At 41.5% G+C, this 20394-nt stretch overlaps 1 protein-coding gene across 3 annotated transcripts; it reads left to right on the top strand.

Moving 5' to 3' along the window:
- The first annotated feature begins 535 nt into the window (after nt 1-535).
- LOC134639245 (rabphilin-3A-like) lies at nt 536-20019 on the top strand. 3 transcript variants are annotated; one of them, XM_063490359.1, is made up of 18 exons: nt 536-769; nt 10513-10592; nt 10711-10722; nt 10897-11022; nt 11131-11260; nt 11393-11476; nt 11566-11734; nt 12633-12815; nt 12905-13087; nt 14597-14676; nt 14820-14894; nt 16149-16258; nt 16400-16526; nt 16617-16673; nt 16781-16935; nt 17015-17096; nt 17659-17755; nt 17849-20019. In XM_063490359.1, the coding sequence occupies exons 2-18, from the start codon at nt 10519-10521 to the stop codon at nt 17977-17979; spliced, it is 1875 nt and encodes a 624-aa protein (XP_063346429.1). In that variant the 5' UTR covers nt 536-769; nt 10513-10518; the 3' UTR covers nt 17980-20019. The 3 variants fall into 3 exon arrangements, with proteins under 3 accessions (XP_063346429.1, XP_063346430.1, XP_063346431.1); XM_063490360.1 differs by having other exon boundaries at nt 10518-10592; XM_063490361.1 differs by lacking the exon at nt 10711-10722.
- Nucleotides 20020-20394: the final 375 nt, after the last annotated feature.

Genomic DNA, 20394 nt, shown 5'->3' on the forward strand with positions numbered 1-20394 from the left:
AACTAAAGAAATGCATTCATCCTTTTCCTCGCGCAATTATTATTGGATCCATTAGATGGCGCAGTGTCTTCACAGTAGGATTCAATCGCCGGCAAGCTCCTATAATTGAGCCACTGACGTTGGAACTTCCCTGTTTTTTTTTCTTGAAAATTACATAGTTAAAACTATCTTTTAAAAAGGACAAGAAGAAGATGCGACAGGGGAAATAAAAGTTTATGCTAATTTTATCATACAGAAAACATAAAGATTCTTGTAGGCACATACATATGAAGAATAAAAACAAACCCCATGGTTGTTTAATATATTTTTAAAAAGTGACTCAAATAAAAAAACGGCTTAAAAAACAAACTTTAAAGCTATAATCCATGTTTACGCGCCATAAAGACAGACTGCTGGATGATGAGACAAATTTAGACACTGTGTTATGGAGACAATTGGATCAGGTGATGACTGCCTACTTGAGCATCAGTGTTATCACTTCACATCCAGGGGTTTCCTGCCCAGGGTACCAAGGGCTTTCCATCCTCCGCGCAGGATAGAAGACCAGTTCCCACGCACTGGGGTGATCCACTGTGCATTTCAGCAACAGACTACTCTTCCAGGCAAAATAAATAAATAAATAAAACCACGGGCTTTTGTGACGGGCACCATGCGCAATGACTAACTCCGTGGTCGGATCCGAGCGCTGCACAGAAATTTAGTCCGCATCATTCCCTGACAGCTCCCTGAGAGAGAAGGAGAGGCGAGAGAGGCAGGGCTGGATTCACAGGTAGGCTGTGCGATCTCCTTCGAAGGATTTTCAAACATTACATTCTCACCCGAAACATTTCTGTGAGATTATTGGGTTTGGACAGCCCATTGTAATTTCTCTTTAGCCTGTGCAAGTTGAATGGATGCAGCATTTCATTCAGAAGACACGGGGAATAGAAATCGCTTACTAGGGAGCTCGTTTTATTGCCTGTTTTTATTAATTTGCTGGAACACATATCATGGGTTTTTATTAGCCTGTTATTTACTGAGTCGTTTGAATGAAGGGGAGGATTGTGAGGGAGTGTGCAGTGCACTCAGTATGCATGCTGATAATTAACCTATAGCTTTCAATTATAACAATGAACATTTCAGTGAATCCTTTGTGTTTTGGGGGGGGGGACATCATTCTGAAGACGTGATCCTGCTGCAGAATTTTATTTATTTAATTTATTTTATTTTTTGCTGTCATTCATGCAGAGCTGCTGTTGCACTGATTTACTACTGCCTACTTTGGTGTTATGATTATGGACTAAGTTTATTCATGAATGGCTACACTCTAGGTGTACCTCAGTAGGTTCAGCCCCCATCTCCCTTTATAAAAAAGATTTAATAAAACAAGACTAGAGGCCGGCTCCTCCTGCAAATGAAGTGCTTTGTTGTTGTAGATCTGATGTAAGAAAACAGACCTGGTAAGTCATGTGGGAGACTGTGTGGTTGCAGTCCCTGGGCGTTGCTGCAGGATTTTTTAGGAGCGCACGCTGGAGGGTTGCAGACTATGGAGGAAAAACATCAAGCTGATCACTGATGTGGGGAGGGCTGCTTCTCAACTCCAGCTGTGACACAGAGCAGGTGATTCAGTTGACTACTTGTTGTGATGTTATCTTTTACTGCACCCTAGGGCTATTATTATTATTAAACCTGGAATGTCCAAGCAGTGTGTATCTCTGTGTGTGTGTGTGTGTGTGTGTCTGTGTGTGTGTGTGTGCGCTGTAATGGGTTGGACTAGTTCATTCTTATTCTGACATTAATATGGAAAGAGGACAGAGAAAGGAAGCTGGGCTCTGCCTTCCAGTTCCACCATCTCCCAACTCCTCCTACAGACCTGAAGCATGTGGATTAAATGGGGGAGGGGAGAAAAGACTGAATGAATGGTCTGAGCGATATCTGCAGTTGCATCCTTGCACATAACCAGCCCCAGTAGTGATTGAATGACACCTTTATCCTGATGTCCCCTGTCTTTGTATTTTTCTCCCTGCCTGCTAGCCTATTGTTGTTTTCTAGAGAAGGAATGAAATTAAGAAAAAATATAGGAGGAGATCAGTTGTTTTCACATCTGGTCACATAAAACAAGAGTAAAAGAGCAAGAATGATGGGTATTTAGAGAAAAGGTGGGGGGGGGGGGGGGGGGGGGGAACATGGAGGAATGAAGTGCTTTGCATGCTGTATGCATTATTTAACACACAAGCATACAAGGCAGCCATACCCTTCTTCTTTAACCACGTTTCTTTACAACATTTGTAACAATGACCTGGTTTGCATGGGTCTGAAAATTTGGAACAGGTGTGGTCTACTATGCAGACACACTGCACACACACACACGGAGTTTAATCACTCTCATTCTCATCTTCTGATCTTGCTGTTACCATGGCCACAGTTGGTAAAGGTGCATGACTCCATGTTTTTCTGTGCTCGTCACCATCTATCCATGCAGCTTCGGGCCTAAATCACACAGTTTTTACTGTAAATCTACGCAGATTTTGTGTTCTGTGTTTAAATTCTGTTAGAGGAGATTTTATTCTGCCATTTGCGTCCGAGCTCCAGAGGGGAGTGGCTTCATCTTCTTATTCTCATCAGCGGTGGATAAGCATTGATTCACTTACTTATCCGAATGTGGTGATTCGAGCTGCCTAAATGGTGTGGCATATTGAAGAAAGCAGAAGTAATGAATGTGGCCTTTTAACAAAGTTCCCCCAGCAGAGTGAGGAGTTAAACATCCAAAATAGAATTAACACTAGCTTATCTCGAAACCCCTTTTCCACCTTTCCACTACCCTTTCCAATCCCTGACCCTTATTTTACACTAATTGTAATCAGCGCTTTGCATATGTTGCAGCTGCAATGATGGTCTTCAGAGTGACGCCTACAGGAAGCCTCCTGACAGAGGTTTTTCTCTCAAAAGTTGCACAGAAGCTTGCTGTTAGTGTTGCAGCTTCCAGGCCAGAACAGTTTGCCAACACAGATTTGTTAAAAACACCCAGGGGCATTGTACCTGCTAGTTTGCTAGTGGGACAAGAGGGAGAGTCAGATATCCCACAGCTGAACCAGATCTTCACAGGGGAGAGAGTAACGGCAGTAAGACTAAGAGAGACCTGACGTGTTTTCTTTCATCTTATGAACCATGTAGTTTTGTCTCATAAGACTACAAACAGACATTTAATACCCCTATCTGTTACCTCTGACATAAGATTTGAAGAAACCGAGGGAACATAACCGGCCGGTGCATAGGCAGCCAGTCCCACCTCTTGCTTCTGGGGCATACAAGGATGAATCACCATCAGCCAAGCAAATCTGAAACTCACTGCAGGCTCTTGCTAGAGTGCCGGTAATCGAGTGTTCCCTCGTCCTGTAGCTGTTGACTGACTTAGCTTTAAAAGGAGGCTCGGATAAAAGCATTCTCTGCTATATTAGGAGACTTGTGATGTAACAGAGTTGGTGATAACTGTGATATTTAAAATATGAAATATTTAAAGAATATTAATAATGCACACAAAACAATAGTGCAGCACCAGTAACTATCACGTTGACACTTAAGCATAGTGGGTGGCAGTATTGCACTTTAACTGATGGCAGATGTTAGGCCATGTGGAGTTTTGTTGTTGATTAAGCAACTGTTCTTTTTCTCTGTTTTTTTATGGTTAAGGTTTCAGACTTTCTCTTCAGCTCCCTTTGAGTCTAAAAGTTAAATCTGAATTATATGTAAATCAATATGCTGGTCAGATGGCGTTTTCAGCAAAATCTGAGGATTGCTGGGATCTGTTGGATGTCGACTGCAAATTCAGTACGCCTTATTGTGATTTCTGAATTAAAGAAAAAAAATCTGCACCAGCCAGATTTAGGTTGACTGGATGGAGCCAATAATTATAGCAGGGTGTCAGCATGATAGCTTGTTTGGTCACTGGATGGTTTTTCCTGTTTGTTCTCCAACGATGCGGGACCTGGATCCATGCCTGCCGAGAGGATGTAGTTGTGTGTATTTAAAACGGTACAACACTCTCACATTTGAGAGGTGAAGAGTCCTCGCAGATGGTTCTGCAGATGGTCCCTGTCAGCGCCATTGTCTGAGTGAAAGCATGGATAATTTGTCAATGCGACAGACCTAAAAGACTAACATCCACACTGTTGCCCTAAACAGAGTTTCTCAATCTGTTCCACCCGATGTGATCTGTTCCTCCCCAAATCCTTGTTTGATAGTGGTCAGAGCGTAAAGCGTACACTAATGCCTTAAGGAGAGGGTTTACACAGAGTGAATGGCAACGGGGGTGGGAGCTGTAAATAATTAAGAAATGCTGAGTGATGTGTTCCTCTTGCAGCAGAACATTTCACGGTGCAGTGCTTTATAGTGTTGCCCAGGTCCAACTTTCAGTGTGTTGCTATGCTGCCATCTCACAGTCCTGTATGGAGGATGGATGGAGTTGTGTCATGCTACTGGGAGTGGGTGGCTACCTTTTGGTGGCTCCTACCCTCTCCCCACTCACTCTGTGAGACATTGTGAGAATTAGACATCAAGATCTGTTAAGCTACTTAGTTTATAAATCCAAATGATCATAAATTTAATTTTGCGATTTAGATTTAATTTATTTCAATTTGGCGTCGCTGTTTATTTAATGTGAAGTCATGATATGTTTCCTTCGATAAAATCTGAGAAATCAGATGTTTTAATTGCGTTAAGAACTGCCAAATATACATTACAGATGAATCGGATGCTTGCTTTGAAGTAAAAGAGTATACACTTACACAATACAATCATGCAATACCGTGCAATCAAAATAATGTGTCAGCTTTGCAATCCATTGAACAGATGTTGGGAAATTTCACGTGATAAGTCAGCTCCTTAAACTGCAGATAAAAATGAGTGGGTTATCAAATTACTGGACTCATCTTGTTGAAATCAGGAGCTTTTGTTTATCCCCACACATTTAATAGTTGTTGAGAACAAATATGGGCTAAAGTGGTTATCCTGTCTTCCAAACTACAACATGCAGAGATGTGATTTTATGATACGAATGACTGGAGCACATTTGACTCTTCCTTTTTACTTTGTGGTTGCAGGTGTTCCTGTTTCAGGGTTTTTTTCTTTTTTACTGCTAAAGGTGGCAAGTCAATTACCATTCATGACCCTTACTGCACAGTGTACTCCAATCTTGTGTTTATAGCCTAATCAACAATATAACACAGAACATTTTACAGCCTATAAAAAAAGACCTTCAGTTTCTACCACACACGTCACCGCTGACTGCGAAGGAGCAGCTGGTTGTACTTTTCTGATCACATGTAGCTTACAAGTGAGTCAAAATGCTGTTGAGTAGTTCGTGTTTTGAAGAGAACTTGAGTGGTCTATAGATAGCTCACATATAGGCTTGCTTTTACAGACCATCCATCATTTTCCAAAAGTAGATAGTTTTTAACATTAAATTATTTTCTCCATCATTCGAATCTCGTAATCAAATTTATCGAGTAGTGGTTAATTCTCAGGATGTGATAGTAGTTCACCCATATGCCGGCAATGCTGCTTGCTTGCGCCTTGCGTCTGCCCAGAATGTTTTACTTTGCTGGATTTAATTAGCGTTTGGCTCTCAAAAAAGTCCGTGTGTGAGGAAGTGAATTAAAAAAGAAGGCATGATGTTCCAGATCACCACAGGACTCGAGCTAAAACTGTAGGCCAACCAAGACTCTCCTGTTTGTGTTCCCTTTCATAATACATAACACAATCTGACTTACTGCCAGACCAGATGGTAGAGGAGGAAAAATCAGGATGAAGTAAAATATGTTTCGTCACTTCTTAAACTCTCCTTTAAGTCCTTCTTTTTTCTTTATGATTTTAATCTTAAAACTTGAAAATGATTTGTTGTATTTTGTATTACACCCTTTTGTTTAGCGATGCCGTTCACCTTTCACAATAATCAAGTGTTTCTTTGTTTGCTGGTTTTGCGTCTTGAGTATGTAAGACTGTTAAGAGAACCTCCATTATGCATTCAAAAGTTTTTGAACACATGAAATATAAATCAAAGGGAAACCAATTGTGTAAATCTGCATTGATCTCTGATTCTCATTAACCCATTTTACAAATATCCTTTGTGGAGGATGGCGAGGGAATTGTTGCCCTGGAATTCAAGTGTAGTACCTTGTAGCGTTTCAGTGTCATTATATTTAATACATTTATAAGTAGGACATGTAGCAGGGTGTCAGGCGATTGATAAAGCCCTTGGTTACACTGCAGACAGTTGTCCTCTATCAAATTCGGAATAAGATAATACGTTTAGCATTTGGCAGTAATTTTGATTATTTAATTTGTCTGCTTCATCAAAATAGATTTGCGAACCGTTCATGTTTCTTTCATAAATAATGATCAATGGCAATTTAAAAATTGCAGTATTGTTAGAGCACAAAGTGCTTGTATATTATTTGAGTAAATCCTTGCTTTTGTTTGCAGATTTCAGTACAGGAGGTAGCTTCGCTCTATTCTTACATCCCACTTACAGTGGCCCATGGTGAATCATTCCAAAGAAGCCCCACTGACTTGTTGTCACTGCCTGCTTTCCTCAGCTCTCCCTTCCACAAGTACTGAAAACTCAAGACATTACTGTAACAAGGTACTTTTTTCCAGTCTGTTTGTTTTCCAGTCATATATTCTGCAGTAATGAGTCATACTCCTACTATTGAAAGATATACAACAACATTAATCTGTGAAAGTGCCTGACTGGACTCGAAATGGGTTACTCTTGCTGATGATTTTCTTGAACTGGAGAATGGATAGCTGTGTTTGCTAAAAGCTGATGCAAAACGTCCAGGCTGAGCTCAGGGAGTTGTGTGTACGTAAACCCCCGAAGATGCACAGATGCAGATTTGTATTGACTAGTCTCTCAGGCCCTGAGGAGGAGACACAGGTTTCTAAATCGGTCCTCTCCACCCCCATATGAAATTCTCTCTATAGAGAGATCCCGCTGCGTCCATGACTTATGGTGATCAGTCTTGAGTCGATGCTCTCCCTCTGGTCTTTCCTGCTGTCATCTCACACATGATCTGTTACTAGCTACTCCTGGCAGTATGGTGTGGCCATTTGCACAGTTCCCATTGTAAAGGTTTCATAATATTTTTGCAGAAAAATAAACAACAAATTAATAAATAACAGAGAATATGTGCTTCTCCTCAGAGAGGAATCCACCACCTGACTGAGTCATTTTTACCAGTTAAGCTGAGAAGTATAGAGGATGGAGTCTGAGGGTTAAAATTATGTCAGAAACAAGGCCCAGTATGACATTTTGGGCAAGACAGTTCATTATAATTGGTCTTGGATACAATTTTCAAAGTTACAGTACATTTAAAACCTTTTGACAGAATTTAAACTACAACCAATGAAACCAGCACTACTTTCCAAAAGCTAAAGCATAACATCCTATAGTGACAGCTCTTTATGTGTATGTGATCCTTCATCTCCTGAATATTAATTGGTTTGTCACTTCAGCAAAGAACCCACTACTGTGATGCAGTAATATCTATCCGAGCAGGGAGCTCGGGCTAGTCTGAGTCAGTCGTTACCTTGCCCAAGTCTGAACGCAGCCTCCCATCTGTCTCTCTCCATCCACCTCTGCAGGACAATAATGTTCGACAAAAGTGCCGTAATTTATTTTGGCACGTGAAGGAGGGCCGCACTTCAGAGCGTCAGTGCATAAAATACATGGTGTGGTCAGAGTTATGTCTGATCTGTCAGTCTGCTGCTGAAAAAGTGGAAAAAGACCAGGCTCCCTGAGGACTGTGCTGCTAGTGTTGGCTAGATGCAGGCGCTGCATCAGAAGGAAAAGCCCACACCCAGAGTGCCTATTGATAGCACAGCGAATTTCTTGAATCCTGCAGGCAGACGTACAACAGATTAGACCTCAAAAGGTATGGAGCCTGACGTTAAGGAGTATAATATGAGCAGCTGAATGAGTGGTGCACCCCTCCCTTTTGCTACTGCTTTTACTCTCTCCAAGTTTCTACAATGCTGGATTTTCCTGCTGTGAAATGCTTAAGACAAGTGGCACAGTGACTTCTCATTTTTCCTTTTTTTGTCATTAACATTGTGCATTTTTGGCTAAATCCCGCCCCCCACGTATTAAACCTCATTATCCAAAGAGTGGCAATGATGCATAAAGTATAGATAAAAACAGAATGCAACAATTTACAAATCATTTAATAGCCTTTATTTAAGTTTTTATAGTTAAAAGACAACATTCAAAGTGACAAAAATGATGATTTTTGTAATAATATATGGACATTTTGATTTTGATATACCAGCAAAACACTGCAAAAAAGATTTGCACTGCAAAAAAGAGAGGCAACATCAACACTGTTTTGCATCACCTCATGCTTTAAAACACTCAACATCTTGGGAACCATGATGAACGATCGTTGTAATTTTAAGAGCAGAGTACTTTTCAGGTCTTCCCTGATATAGATCTTAGGTGCTTGAAAGTTTTACATCTCATAAATCACCAAATGTTTTCAGTGGTCAGGACTGCAGGCAGGCTGGTGTAGCACTTATTAAGATGACATAATTAGCTAATTAGCTGCCAGATTTCCACCATGTGGTTTTATGTTATATACTACCTCAACAGTTTTGAAAAATTAAATTAAAATGTATTTAAATAGCTCAAAGGCTTCAAGGCTTTACATTGTAAAGACAAGACCCTAAAATAATACAGGCAAAAAACCCTCAATAATCAAACGACTCCCTATGAGCAAAACGAAAAACGTCCTTTTACCGGAAGTAACCTCTGGCAGAACCAGGCTCAGAGATGGGTAGCCATCTGCTTGACCAGTTGGGGGTGAAGCTAGACAAGACAAAAGACACACAGTGGAAGAGAGCAGATCACCATAACAGTTCCTGGTATCTGAAGCACAAGAAAGGTTCTTAGTTTATCTGGTTGCTTCAGTTTCGAACCTGCCAGTCTTCTCTGAATGCAGGTACTTTCCCTCGTGACATACATTGTGGCTCCAATCGCTCCATGTATTGTCTGGCAGAGGACTGATACAGCCCTCAGTCAGTCTCAGGAGTGCCCACAGACACACACACACACTCAGAAAGCAGTCATACCCGTAGGCAATTGCCTCAATGATTTCTGTCGACGGTGTCGTATTATCTTTACCATGTCAGTCTGAGATTAAATTACATTGCTAGTGTATCATATGGATGGATGAAGCACTCACTCTTTCTCACTGTCATCATTAGCACTTACTCTGTTCTCTATTTTTTTTGTTTGTTTTGTTATGGGGTTTTTATTTGCATCATGTACATCAGTGACCGCAAAAGCTGACATTTACTTTAAATACTCTGATGACACAGCCATCCTTAGCACCCTCCTCGGCAACAGTGACTCCCTCCTTGTCTATAAACAGTCCAGTTCAGATTCTTCATGGAGCGTCAGTAAGTTCCAAGTGAAGTCTTATAAATAGTCTTATAAACATTAGTCTCCCCTGCCCCCATAGCACCCACCTCCATACCCAGCTTCACCAACATCCCTGGGGCCAACGGAGTTGATAACTTGATGGTATTTTAAAAAAAAGGCGTTAAACCAACACACTATGACCAATCAGAAATGCTGGAAAAAGACTCTTAGTCATAGCTGTGGTGTCATTGCATAATTGAGCGACTCCATCTGTTTCTTTGATTTGTGCAGATTCACAAATGGGAAGCGATTCTTATGGCTTCACTAACAGCTGCTCAAATAACTGACCTTGCCACCCCCAATTTGCGCAGCTTTATCTCCACAGGCCTGACAGTGAAGGCTTCATATTGCATCATTTCACTCTGCACCATCATGCACAAGAAGGCTCGTTTTGTCATGAGCATTGTTCCCATTGCTGTATGCCCAGTAAGCGTCTCTCCCCCTACAGGAAATGCTTATGTCGCTGTAGCTCTGTCGTGTATTTTACTGATCAGTTTGTGGTGTTGCTGAAATGTTTTCTTGCATCCATTCACTGCTTGAATATTTTCCTGGAACTATATATTGAAACAGGCTTGGCAAGAGGACACGATACTGATTAGGCGGTAAATCTGGCAATGCAAGCCCCTTTGAAAGTTGGTGTATTTCTCATGCTTATGCAAACTCATTGGAAGCAAAGTGGATGAAGAAGCTAAAAGTTACTTTTCTGGGAATGATATTTGATTTTTGTAGATTCTACTTTTTTTTGGCTTCTGATGGACATTTTAATTAACCCTGCGCCGTGAAATTAAAAGGAAGTGTAGCTGGTGACTTTTCAATTTGATGTTGGCTCTGTCCTGGCTCACACATTTGTAGGAAATGACTTTTTTGATGAGAGAGCAATCCGGTGGCAATTAAGTTGGTGCTGCATAAGCACGAGATAAGGGTGCAGGAAAGGTAAAAGTGTGGCTCTGAGATATAGCTAGAGAGTTTTTATGACATCAGTTAAAGCTTGTTTGACTACCTCATGCTGAATTTATCTATGCCTTCTGTCTCTCTGTCTATCCCACGGACTGCAACAGAGCAGCATGACAGACACAGTGATGAGCAGCAGCTCGGATCGCTGGGTGTCCAATGACAGGCAGAGGAACATGCACGCTAGGTAAGCCTGATGCTCAGAACAATTTTTCTTCTAGTAAACCTTTCATATGGCCACATCAACACCTAACTGTGCCTTCCTTTTTCACCTGCATCTGTCTGATATGTGATTTGTGACATAGTGATAAAGAACAGTAAGTAGATAAACTCCTACCTTATTGCATTAGGCAGCAATGTGCTGATGCAGTAAATGCATGCTCATTCATTCATTGCTCAATCAGTGAATGTGAAGCCTGCATGTAAATGTGTGATTGGTATAGTTAAATCATATAGTGCACCTTCAACTGCAGAGTGTGCTTGGCTTACAGGGGCAACTGGACCATGCAGCCAGGCCCCGGTCCCGGTCCAGACCTCACCGATGAAGAGAAGGAGATTATAAACAGTGTGATCGCCCGTGCTGAGAAAATGGAGGCTATGGAGCAGGAGAGAATTGGGTAAGACCTGCAGTAGTTTCTCTTCTGAGACTGATTGCACACATATATTTTGACTTGGGATAATAATTGTTGACATTTTAAGTGAGATTTCACTCTGTGCTGCTACAGGCGTTTGATAAACCGCCTGGATGACATGAAAAAGACTGTGTGTGGGGATGGAGTGTCCCGCTGTTTGCTGTGTGGAGAGCAGCTGGGCTCACCTGGGGTCAGCTCAGTGGTGTGCGAGGACTGCAAAAAGGTTGGTAATAAGTCAGCTCTTCTGCTGCGATTCACGCTAAAGGTTAAGAAAATCCAATAGGTCAGCCGTATATTTGTAATAACATTGAAAATGGCAAGCAGCTGGTAATCTTTATTCTAATCTGTTGTGTAGAACATGTGTACCAAGTGTGGCACACAGTGTGGCAGTCGGCCACGCGCTGTGTGGCTGTGCAAGATCTGCAGAGAGCAGCGAGAGGTGAGCGCTTTAAACCGGGACATAAAATTACAATTAAAACAATAATCCATTGAAAAAGCCTATAAAACATATGCTTTTCCTCTTCTCAGGTGTGGAAGAGATCTGGTGCCTGGTTTTTCAAAGGTTTCCCTAAGCATTTCCTGCCATCACCGATGCCATTATCTAAATCAAAAGAGACAGGTGCCCAGGAGGCAGCAGAGCCCCAGAGGCCAAAAGCCTCTGGGCCTAGGGAGACAGTAGCCCAACAACAAGCACCAGGTAGACACAGCTTGCTTCAACTTTAGTCTATCTATCTATCTATCTATAACAGTTGGTCTATGTTATGTCTTAGGTCAGAATCAAAATGAGGCTCTTGCCTCTGAACAACAGGTTTCAGGCAAGTTGAATATCTATAAACCTTTTAAGATAGATCTGCTATATGAATGCGTTTTCCTCTCGCTTCCTGGCATCTGACAGTGTTCTGTTAAGTATTCTGTTTTTATGATGTGCTAGTGGTTCATTTCCTCCCCTTCGTCACCACGCTGGCTATTTTATGGTGGGCAAATGTGAAGCTACCAAAGCAGGCTAACTAGCTTCCGCTCAGAAAGTGAAAAGTTGCACTTTTTAGAAAATTAATATTTCTAATTTTCAGTGTGACTTTTTCAAACACCACCTCTTCAGTCTCTTTAGATCAGCCTTTCTGATAATGCAGCCCCACCTTTCATTGCTCTTTTCCCTGCCATCAAACCTTTTATCTCCTACCCAAATTTGGCTGTGCCGCCCACTGTCGCAGAGGAGGGGGGCATGAAGAGCTCAATTAAGCTGTCGGAAGTCGCATGCTGTGGCGTGGAATGAGCCTCCAGGTGGTGCTGGCATGATGGGTCGCACAGCATCATTTCACACTTTCAGCGTGATTACCTGTGCAGTGTGAGTTCCCCGTACAAGAGAGGCAGTCTGCATAGCTGCTGCATGTATGGTTGCTGGCTGCCACAGCTTGTTGTAGCGTATGTAGGTCAATGCCTGTGCTACGAAAAAGCTACAACATCAAAAGTATCTGGAGAGACCGCGGAGTATTACAGAATCCACTGCAGTAGCAGCCTGAAGTGGTCTTATTATGCACTTTTTCCCTATGCGCAGTATGTAAGTTCTGAATAATGTGATTCATGCATATTTTTAGGGCCCGAGCCACAGGGCCGTCCTGGTTACCCACCTGTGGCCCCTAAACCAGTTATGCGCATGGCCTCAGGCGGGGCTGGCCCAGAAGAGGCCGGGCAGGGCAGCCCAGTGGTGATGAAGAAGATGGTGCCTGTCCAGAGCACCAGACCACAGCCTTGTGCATCCACCAACATGACGCAGCAGGGTGAGAAGCAGCTCTTTGTGTTTAGAGAGAGAGAGAAATCCTCAGTAGTGTCATTTCTTGCTGTCTGAGACAACTGAATGTGGTTGTAGGTTCAATGGTCGGAGATGGAGGTGCTTACTCTTCTGGTGCAGTTCCTCCAGAGCAGAGAGCGCCTCCTGCAGTGAGAGAGGACAGGAGGCAGCCGACTGCCTACGGTGCCCCTCCTGCCCGACAGCAACCTCCCCCAGCTGAGGAGGAGGAGGAAGTCAATGACTATGACTCGGATGAAGCCAGTGAGTACACCATCTGCTCACCCTTCTCATGGAGTGACATGACTGATGTGTATTGTTTTAAATTCCCTTTCTGTACGGTTTGATTTCTCTCCACTGATTTCAAGCAAATAACAAAAGATGAGGGTTTGGTTTTGGGGTTTTTTTAAATCAGGAAGAACTTATTTCTGTAAGGCGTACAGTATTGGGTGTTGATTCCCTTAATTTGGCAAAATCTGTTTCCCTCGGGCATACTGAATCACATTTTTGGCTTCATTTCTGCAATTTAGTTCGCTCCTACTAAAATAATTCATGTGCACTTCATTTAATAAATTGCCCAATAGTCCAAGCAAACCGTAAATATCATTCTGGCAGTGTCTGTCGAGCTGCGTTAAAAATGACGAATAAACACCGTATGTGACCAGAATATAAAAAAATCGTTATCAGAGGAAGTAAAGCAGAGAAACATGTAGAGCTAAATCAGTAGCGATGCATCTAGTCACTGTTTTCATATATCCCATTTTAATGATGAGGATGATAACCTGCCAGTCATGATTTTGGCCTCCGGCGTCAAACAGCCCTCATTCTGTCTCTGGGGAATTGGGTTTTAATTTATTTTATTGAGGTCCAGGACAATTAAGCTGTGCAAAAAAAAATTTAAGATACAGGAGGCGGAACATGTTATAGATCCCCTTGTGTGGGATTTAGTCCCCAGTGTAAGCAGGGAACATATCAGAAATAGCAAAGATTTTATGTGTCTGTTCTCTATGGGGATGTGATGTAGCCCAGTTGGATACGACTTCTTTACTTAACAAGTAGCAGCAATTTTGGCATATTTTAACTTAATATCTACATGTTTTGATTTTTTGTGATTTGTTACCAGTAAAAATAATATGCATATTTAATCTTTTAATAAAGATAATAAATCCTGTGGTGCTTATTTTAATCTATAAAAGTGACACGATCATATAGGAATATTGGCCTTGGTCCAGACTAAAATACCATACTAGCACCATTTAAGGACTGAAAATTACATCCAGACATTCATGTGCTTTTCAGAACAATAAGAAAAAACCTTTTTTTAATGATTTAACATTTAAGTTCTGCAGTTAAGTTATAATTGTATTTTTGTTTTAAAGACATTTGATTATTACATCCCTCGACAACTATGCTTGGCAATAAAACTCATGCAAAGAAAGTCTGAGTGGGCAGCATGCTGGTCTTTATTTTTTCCCTCCCTTATCCTTTGAGACTTGATTTCTTTTATATTATATTTCCCTGTTTTTAATAAGATTGTCCTGCTGTTTACATAAGGTAAATAGAAGCCTGAGAATGTTTCATGATGAAGGTCAAGTCCTTTTGTCCATCCTTTCAGTCCATTCTGGGCTGGTTTCCAATTCTCACTTTAATTTACAAGATGAGCGTTGTTTAATTACAAGACAATCTTTCTATATTTACACTCTTAATTGTTCAAGAGCAGACTTGCTGTCTCCCCGTACCTTCGTGTAATGATTGGTCCGGGATCTCTTTCAGCCACTCTGGGCTCTCTAGAGTTCAGTCTTCACTATGAACAGGAAAGCAACAGCCTCCACTGTACCATCCTCAAAGCAAAGGTACCACTATTCAGCTCATTCTCCCACACAAAGAGGCAATTTCAATCAAGTGGGTCATGTTAAAAAGGCCCTGAATGGCACTATAGCTTAATTGCTCTCTGCCGTTTGTGATGTGGCGAACACCCTGCCCTGTTTCTCCTCAGGGACTGAAACCCATGGACTCAAATGGACTGGCAGATCCTTATGTCAAGCTTCATCTGCTGCCAGGGGCTAGTAAGGTAAAATACATACTTTCCTACATTAAGCTTTCACTTATTTTAAAAGATCTAAAACCTTAATATCCTGCTATGCAATAAAGGAAGGATTAGGGATGGGTACTGTTTAACGATTCGATTCTTTATCGATTCTCTTATCGATTCTTTTTTTTTTTTAAAAAAGGAGAACACTAAGGTCGATTAGCTTAGAACTTTGTTTTATATCTTCTCTTTGAACAAGATAGAAATTTAGGAGTAACATGGCCTTACAAACCCAACAGTGAGATCTTAAGAGATCCACAGCCTACGGCTCTTCAATGGGGTGTCACAGGGTCCCCGGGAAAAAAACTTGTAAATGTAAAACAATAAAATAAATATTCTTCTGTAGCAATAACAAAGTATAACATAAATTATTCTGTAGCAATTACACAAGAATATCCAGTAATGTCCCTGCCTACAATTAAACACATTCACTTACCGAAAATCGGGGGCATCTGCTGTGGCAAATGGGTGCAAGCCTTTTACCACAAACTTAGTCACTGCTCGGTGACATTCGTCTATCCTGGCCTGAAAGGAGACGCTACCGGTAGACTGCAGCGTGAACTGCCAGCTTCTGAGCCAGCCAGACTCTGTCTGTCTCTCTCATCATGGTCACCTAAATGCAGCGCACAGTAATGGCAGGTTTTGTAATAAGGCAGATCGCGCTAACATAATATGCACTGTTAGTTGATTATTTACCTGCCGCATTAACGGGAGAGGACGTGCAAACGTTACCGCTGCTGCTGGGTTGAGATTCACGAGTCCGGAGCGGAATTAAAAACACGACATTCATTTAAGGTCATCGCGTGTTTTGTGAGCAAATGCTTTTGCATATTCGTAGTGTTTCCTCCCTTAAATGAAATATCTACTTTGCAAGTATTGCAAGTTGCCCTGTTGTCATCCGTTCTCGTAAAGTATAACCAAACTTTTGAGTGTTTGAGCCGCTTAGGCGCCATGGTGACGTCATTCGGGGCGACTGGAATCGATAAGGGAATCGTTTGCAAAAATGGCAAACAATTCCAAGGAATTGAAACAGTGGGAACCGGTTCTCAACAAGAACCGGGTTTCGATACCCATCCCTAGGAAGGATGGCAATTTCAGACCGTTTGATTTGATGAGAAACCTTTCTCTTAGCTCAAGCCTGACATCTTGTGGTTTAATCTTACAAGTATGACTTGGAGGTTTAACTGTATCTAGAAAATGATATTTCCTTTTCCTGATCCACCTTGAATCCAACAGTCGAACAAGCTGCGCACAAAGACGCTGAGAAACACCCGCAACCCTGTGTGGAATGAGGCGCTCACCTACCATGGCCTGACAGATGAGGACATGCAGCGTAAGACCCTCAGGTGAACACTAAACTTCAGACTGTTTCACTTAAAGCTTTACTTTGCATCAACAGCCATGTGGTCACATGTCAAACTTAAACTGTCCTTACATTTAAAGACATACCAATCTGTATAATTAAGAGTTACTTAAAATTTTCTCAGGGTCTCTGTCTGTGACGAAGACAAGTTTGGGCATAATGAGTTTATCGGGGAAACCCGAGTGGCACTGAAGAAACTGAAGATGAATCAGAAGAAAAACTTCAACGTGTGTCTAGAGAGAGTTGTGCCTGTGAGTGAAACTCACACATAGTCAAAGAGGCCTTTGTTCCATTTGTCACAGACTCTTTTTGACCTGCTCTAATCTCACTCCCCCTCGCAGACAAAGAGAACCGCAACAGCCGGCACAGCCAGAGGGATCGCTCTCTACGAGGATGAGGCAATGCTATTTCCACACATGTCTAAACATGACGGATTCCCCCACAAGTTTATGCAAATTTTTATCATGAATCCTACTGAACTATTTACCTCCTCTCTCTGTCATAGCCGGGGAAAGACGGCACAGAGGTAGAAGAGCGTGGTCGGATTCTGATATCCCTGCTGTACAGCACCCAGCTGAACCGCCTCATTATAGGCGTTGTGCGCTGCGTCCATCTGGCGGCCATGGATGCTAATGGTTACTCGGACCCATATGTCAAAATGTAGGTAGACTAAACAATAAGTACACTGCATTGCTAATGCATGGCGTTAGATTCAATTTTGCACATGTGCAATTTACAGATGTCTGAAGCCTGACATGGGGAAGAAGGGAAAGTGCAAAACACAAATCAAGAAGAGGACTCTGAACCCAGAGTTTAACGAGGTTTGTAAGAGAGCTCAAAGGGGAAACGCTGCAGTTAATAAAAATGAGCTCCTCCACAAGTTACTATCACATTACTGTGGTCATACTCTGAGCAACCATAGACTGTATATAAAAGATTGATGTAGACACTATGACTTCACTCTTTGGTTTGTGAAGTCGGATAGAACTAAATCCAGGTTTGTTTCTGAGCATCACATGCTACCAGGCATACATCTGGCTGAAAAACCAAGGACAATGCTCATTTGAACTATAGCGACACGTCAATCTCAAAGTTACTACGTCCTCCATCATATCCTGCTTTATGCCTCATTTAATCGTTGTACTCTAATTACGACCATAATTTAGCTGAGGTTGGTAATAGGTACAAAGTAGGGTCATTTTCTCAGCTTTTCTTCTTTTTACACTGCCTTCTAACTGTGGAAAGCCTGCTGGCCATTAGAAAGACTCCAGGCTCAAAGCTCTTTTGCACTGGCAAACCTGGAGGCAACATCCATCTTTTATATCAGGTCTATCAGAAATGAAAAAGGCTAAAGGCTGTCTCATTGTCCCTATCAAACTCCAGGAATTCAGTTTCGACATCAAACACAGTGAACTGGCCAAGAAGACGCTAGATATATCAGTGTGGGATTACGATATTGGGAAGTCCAATGACTACATAGGTAAACATTTGATCTGTTTTGATGCAATAAATGTGATATTCTCACAGGTTCTCCACCTGCCTTTCACACCTCCTCCCACTTCTCTTCTCACAGGTGGATGTCAGTTGGGTATCACTGCCAAGGGAGAGAGGCTGAAGCACTGGTATGAGTGTTTGAAGAACAAAGACAAGAAGATTGAGCGCTGGCACACCTTGTTAAATGAGAATCACGTTGCTAGTGATTAACCACTTGCCCCATCGCACCATACAGCATGTGCTCATACTATCCTTCCTAGCTGGCTTGCATTTATCTCCTGATCAACTTTTTTTTTAACCATGTTCTTGTTTATTACTTAATCTTCTGTATTCACTGCTCCCGTTTGCCCTCTTCCCTGAGTTAGTATACTGTTCTGTCCCGTTTCCTTATAAACGATTCCTCTGCCTACACTGATACTTAATCTGCCTCTGGTACAAATCATGGCGTAAATGAATTAGAAATTTTTGTTAATGTAGCCGAGACATCTGTCAGCAAGGCCATCACGCCTGTCAGCGATGTTACACGTTGTGCCGAACTTGACACGTTCTTCGCAAAGGAAAATGATGTTTGACTTGCACAGAACAAGAAAAGCAATATGCTACGGCATCTGTCAAAACCTTTGCTCAAGCTTAAAAAAAAAGCTCGACGGAGCTCACGCTTAAAATTTATTAGACTGTAAAATTATTATCTTTGTTTTCTCACGTGATGACATCACGCTATAGTGTAACACTTGACCTGTATAAGCATGCCACGCCACACACAACACTACATGCAGCTGCACCTTCAGACCTTCAACTTTCTCAGCATATTGTATATTACCATGAAGAAATGTTTACATAATGATACATTGCTCAGGTTAGTATAGACATCTGATTACAACAGATGATTCATAAATCAGTGGACCATGAGCTAGATCAATCTTCAATCAGTTGCTGTTAATTTGTGATTTAAAATTAGAGCACTTAGTTTAAACCAGGAGGTTTTTTTTCTGTATGGTAATTTAAACTGTGAACTCTGAGTTTGTGGAAAGTATTAACTATGTGTTTAGAGAAACTGAAAAATGAACCGTGATGTTTACTTTCCAGTTGATTTCTTTGTCGCGGTGAGAACTGGCAGGAAACAAACAAACAAAAAAAAAGAACTTCATCCTGCTACCTCTACTCCTCTGAAGCTAGCGGTTCACCCTGACACCTCAGAGGTTTTCTACTGCAGTGTTTACATGGAATGCACAGAGTCAGGTTTCTTACAGCTTTCCCTAACAAATTTGGCTGCTCCGCTTAACAAGCAGAGAAGGCTGGACAGGTTATGTCATTAGTATGTGCAGCTTTACCTGCATGCACTGTGCTTGTGACTCTTGTGTGCCTGGGGCAGTCATGGCCCGCTTTTACCCCGATGTACCCTTTGCACAAAACAGCCACCCCCACCGTCTTCGGTCTGCCCACACCCCAATCATTCAAGGCTTTAGTGTGCGTTTGTTCACTGATTACAAAAAACCAAGGAAAGCACACCTTACAAAGTGGATCGACCTCAATTTATACAGCTGTCTGCAAGTTATTCCAATGTCATAACAAAGACGAAAACAAAAAGATTCTATGCATGAAATGTCTTGTGGTTCAAGATACAGATACGTATATATATATACTTTGTAAGAAATCAATGCTATTGTAATTCCATCAATGTTTACACTTCTCCCTCGCAACATTCCTGTTAATACTTTATATACAACAGGGCATATTCTGCATGACTATAACGACTATGGTGTAATCTGAATAAACTGGTTTGTTAGCATCCACAGGATAGACTAATAATCAGCTGAGCACATCATAATATGACCATGTCCAACTCTATCAGTAGCAGACTATGACATTAATCTTATACTTTGAACGAGAGGTCCTGTACATAAAATCTTTCCAGCGTCTTGTTTTCTCTGTAAAACCACTCTGCCCCCTCGTGGCAGTTATTCAGACACCCTCCAGTCCTGCATTTGTGCTATTTCAGCCACAGTGATCGTCAAATGATGATCGGCATTTTGCTGTTTCAAAAAGCAAAACGAGCAGAAAACAAAAGCAGGCTTTCTCCTGAGCTACACCCACACCTGTCTTCTTCTTGTTTCAGCCAGTTCAGTGGAATGTTTCTTCTTTAATCTCTGTATTTGTACATAGATAGTGCATGCAATGGAAAGATGTATGTTTGCAAATAACTTTGCATGTAAAGATTTTGCAGAGAGTTTACACAGATCAATAAAGTCTAAGGAAAAAAACAACAAACTTCTTGATGTGGAAAAGCCTTTCTGATATTAGGAGGAAAGATGCTCTCATCATATGGTGGTAATAAATGGAACAAACATGAAATTTGAAGGGATAAAAACTGAGCTGGACGATTGGACAGTTTATAACCACTTCAACTGTGCTTTATTGATGGAAACGTATTGTTGGAGATATCCATTTGGGTTCATTGGTGACTACATTTGCATCAATCTGAAAACTGTGAGTCAACACACAAAATCGTAATTTTTATTTGAATTAAGTAAAATGTTTGGGGTTTTTTCACGTCTAGTTATATTTAACTATGATAAACTTGCTTATAAGCGCTTTCTCTTTGAAGGGCTTCACCAACGTGTCCTC

This window comes from Pelmatolapia mariae, linkage group LG12 (assembly GCF_036321145.2).
Source record: "Pelmatolapia mariae isolate MD_Pm_ZW linkage group LG12, Pm_UMD_F_2, whole genome shotgun sequence".
In the NCBI taxonomy this organism is placed as follows: domain Eukaryota; kingdom Metazoa; phylum Chordata; class Actinopteri; order Cichliformes; family Cichlidae; genus Pelmatolapia; species Pelmatolapia mariae.

Coding starts and splice junctions, on each gene's coding strand:
- LOC134639245 (XM_063490359.1), top strand. CDS start 10,519: ATGACAGACACAGTGATGAGCAGCAGCTCGGATCGCTGGGTGTCCAAT. Junction 11,261..11,392: donor TGTGCGAGGACTGCAAAAAG/GTTGGTAATAAG, acceptor TCTGTTGTGTAG/AACATGTGTACCAAGTGTGG. Junction 13,088..14,596: donor CTATGACTCGGATGAAGCCA/GTGAGTACACCA, acceptor GATCTCTTTCAG/CCACTCTGGGCTCTCTAGAG.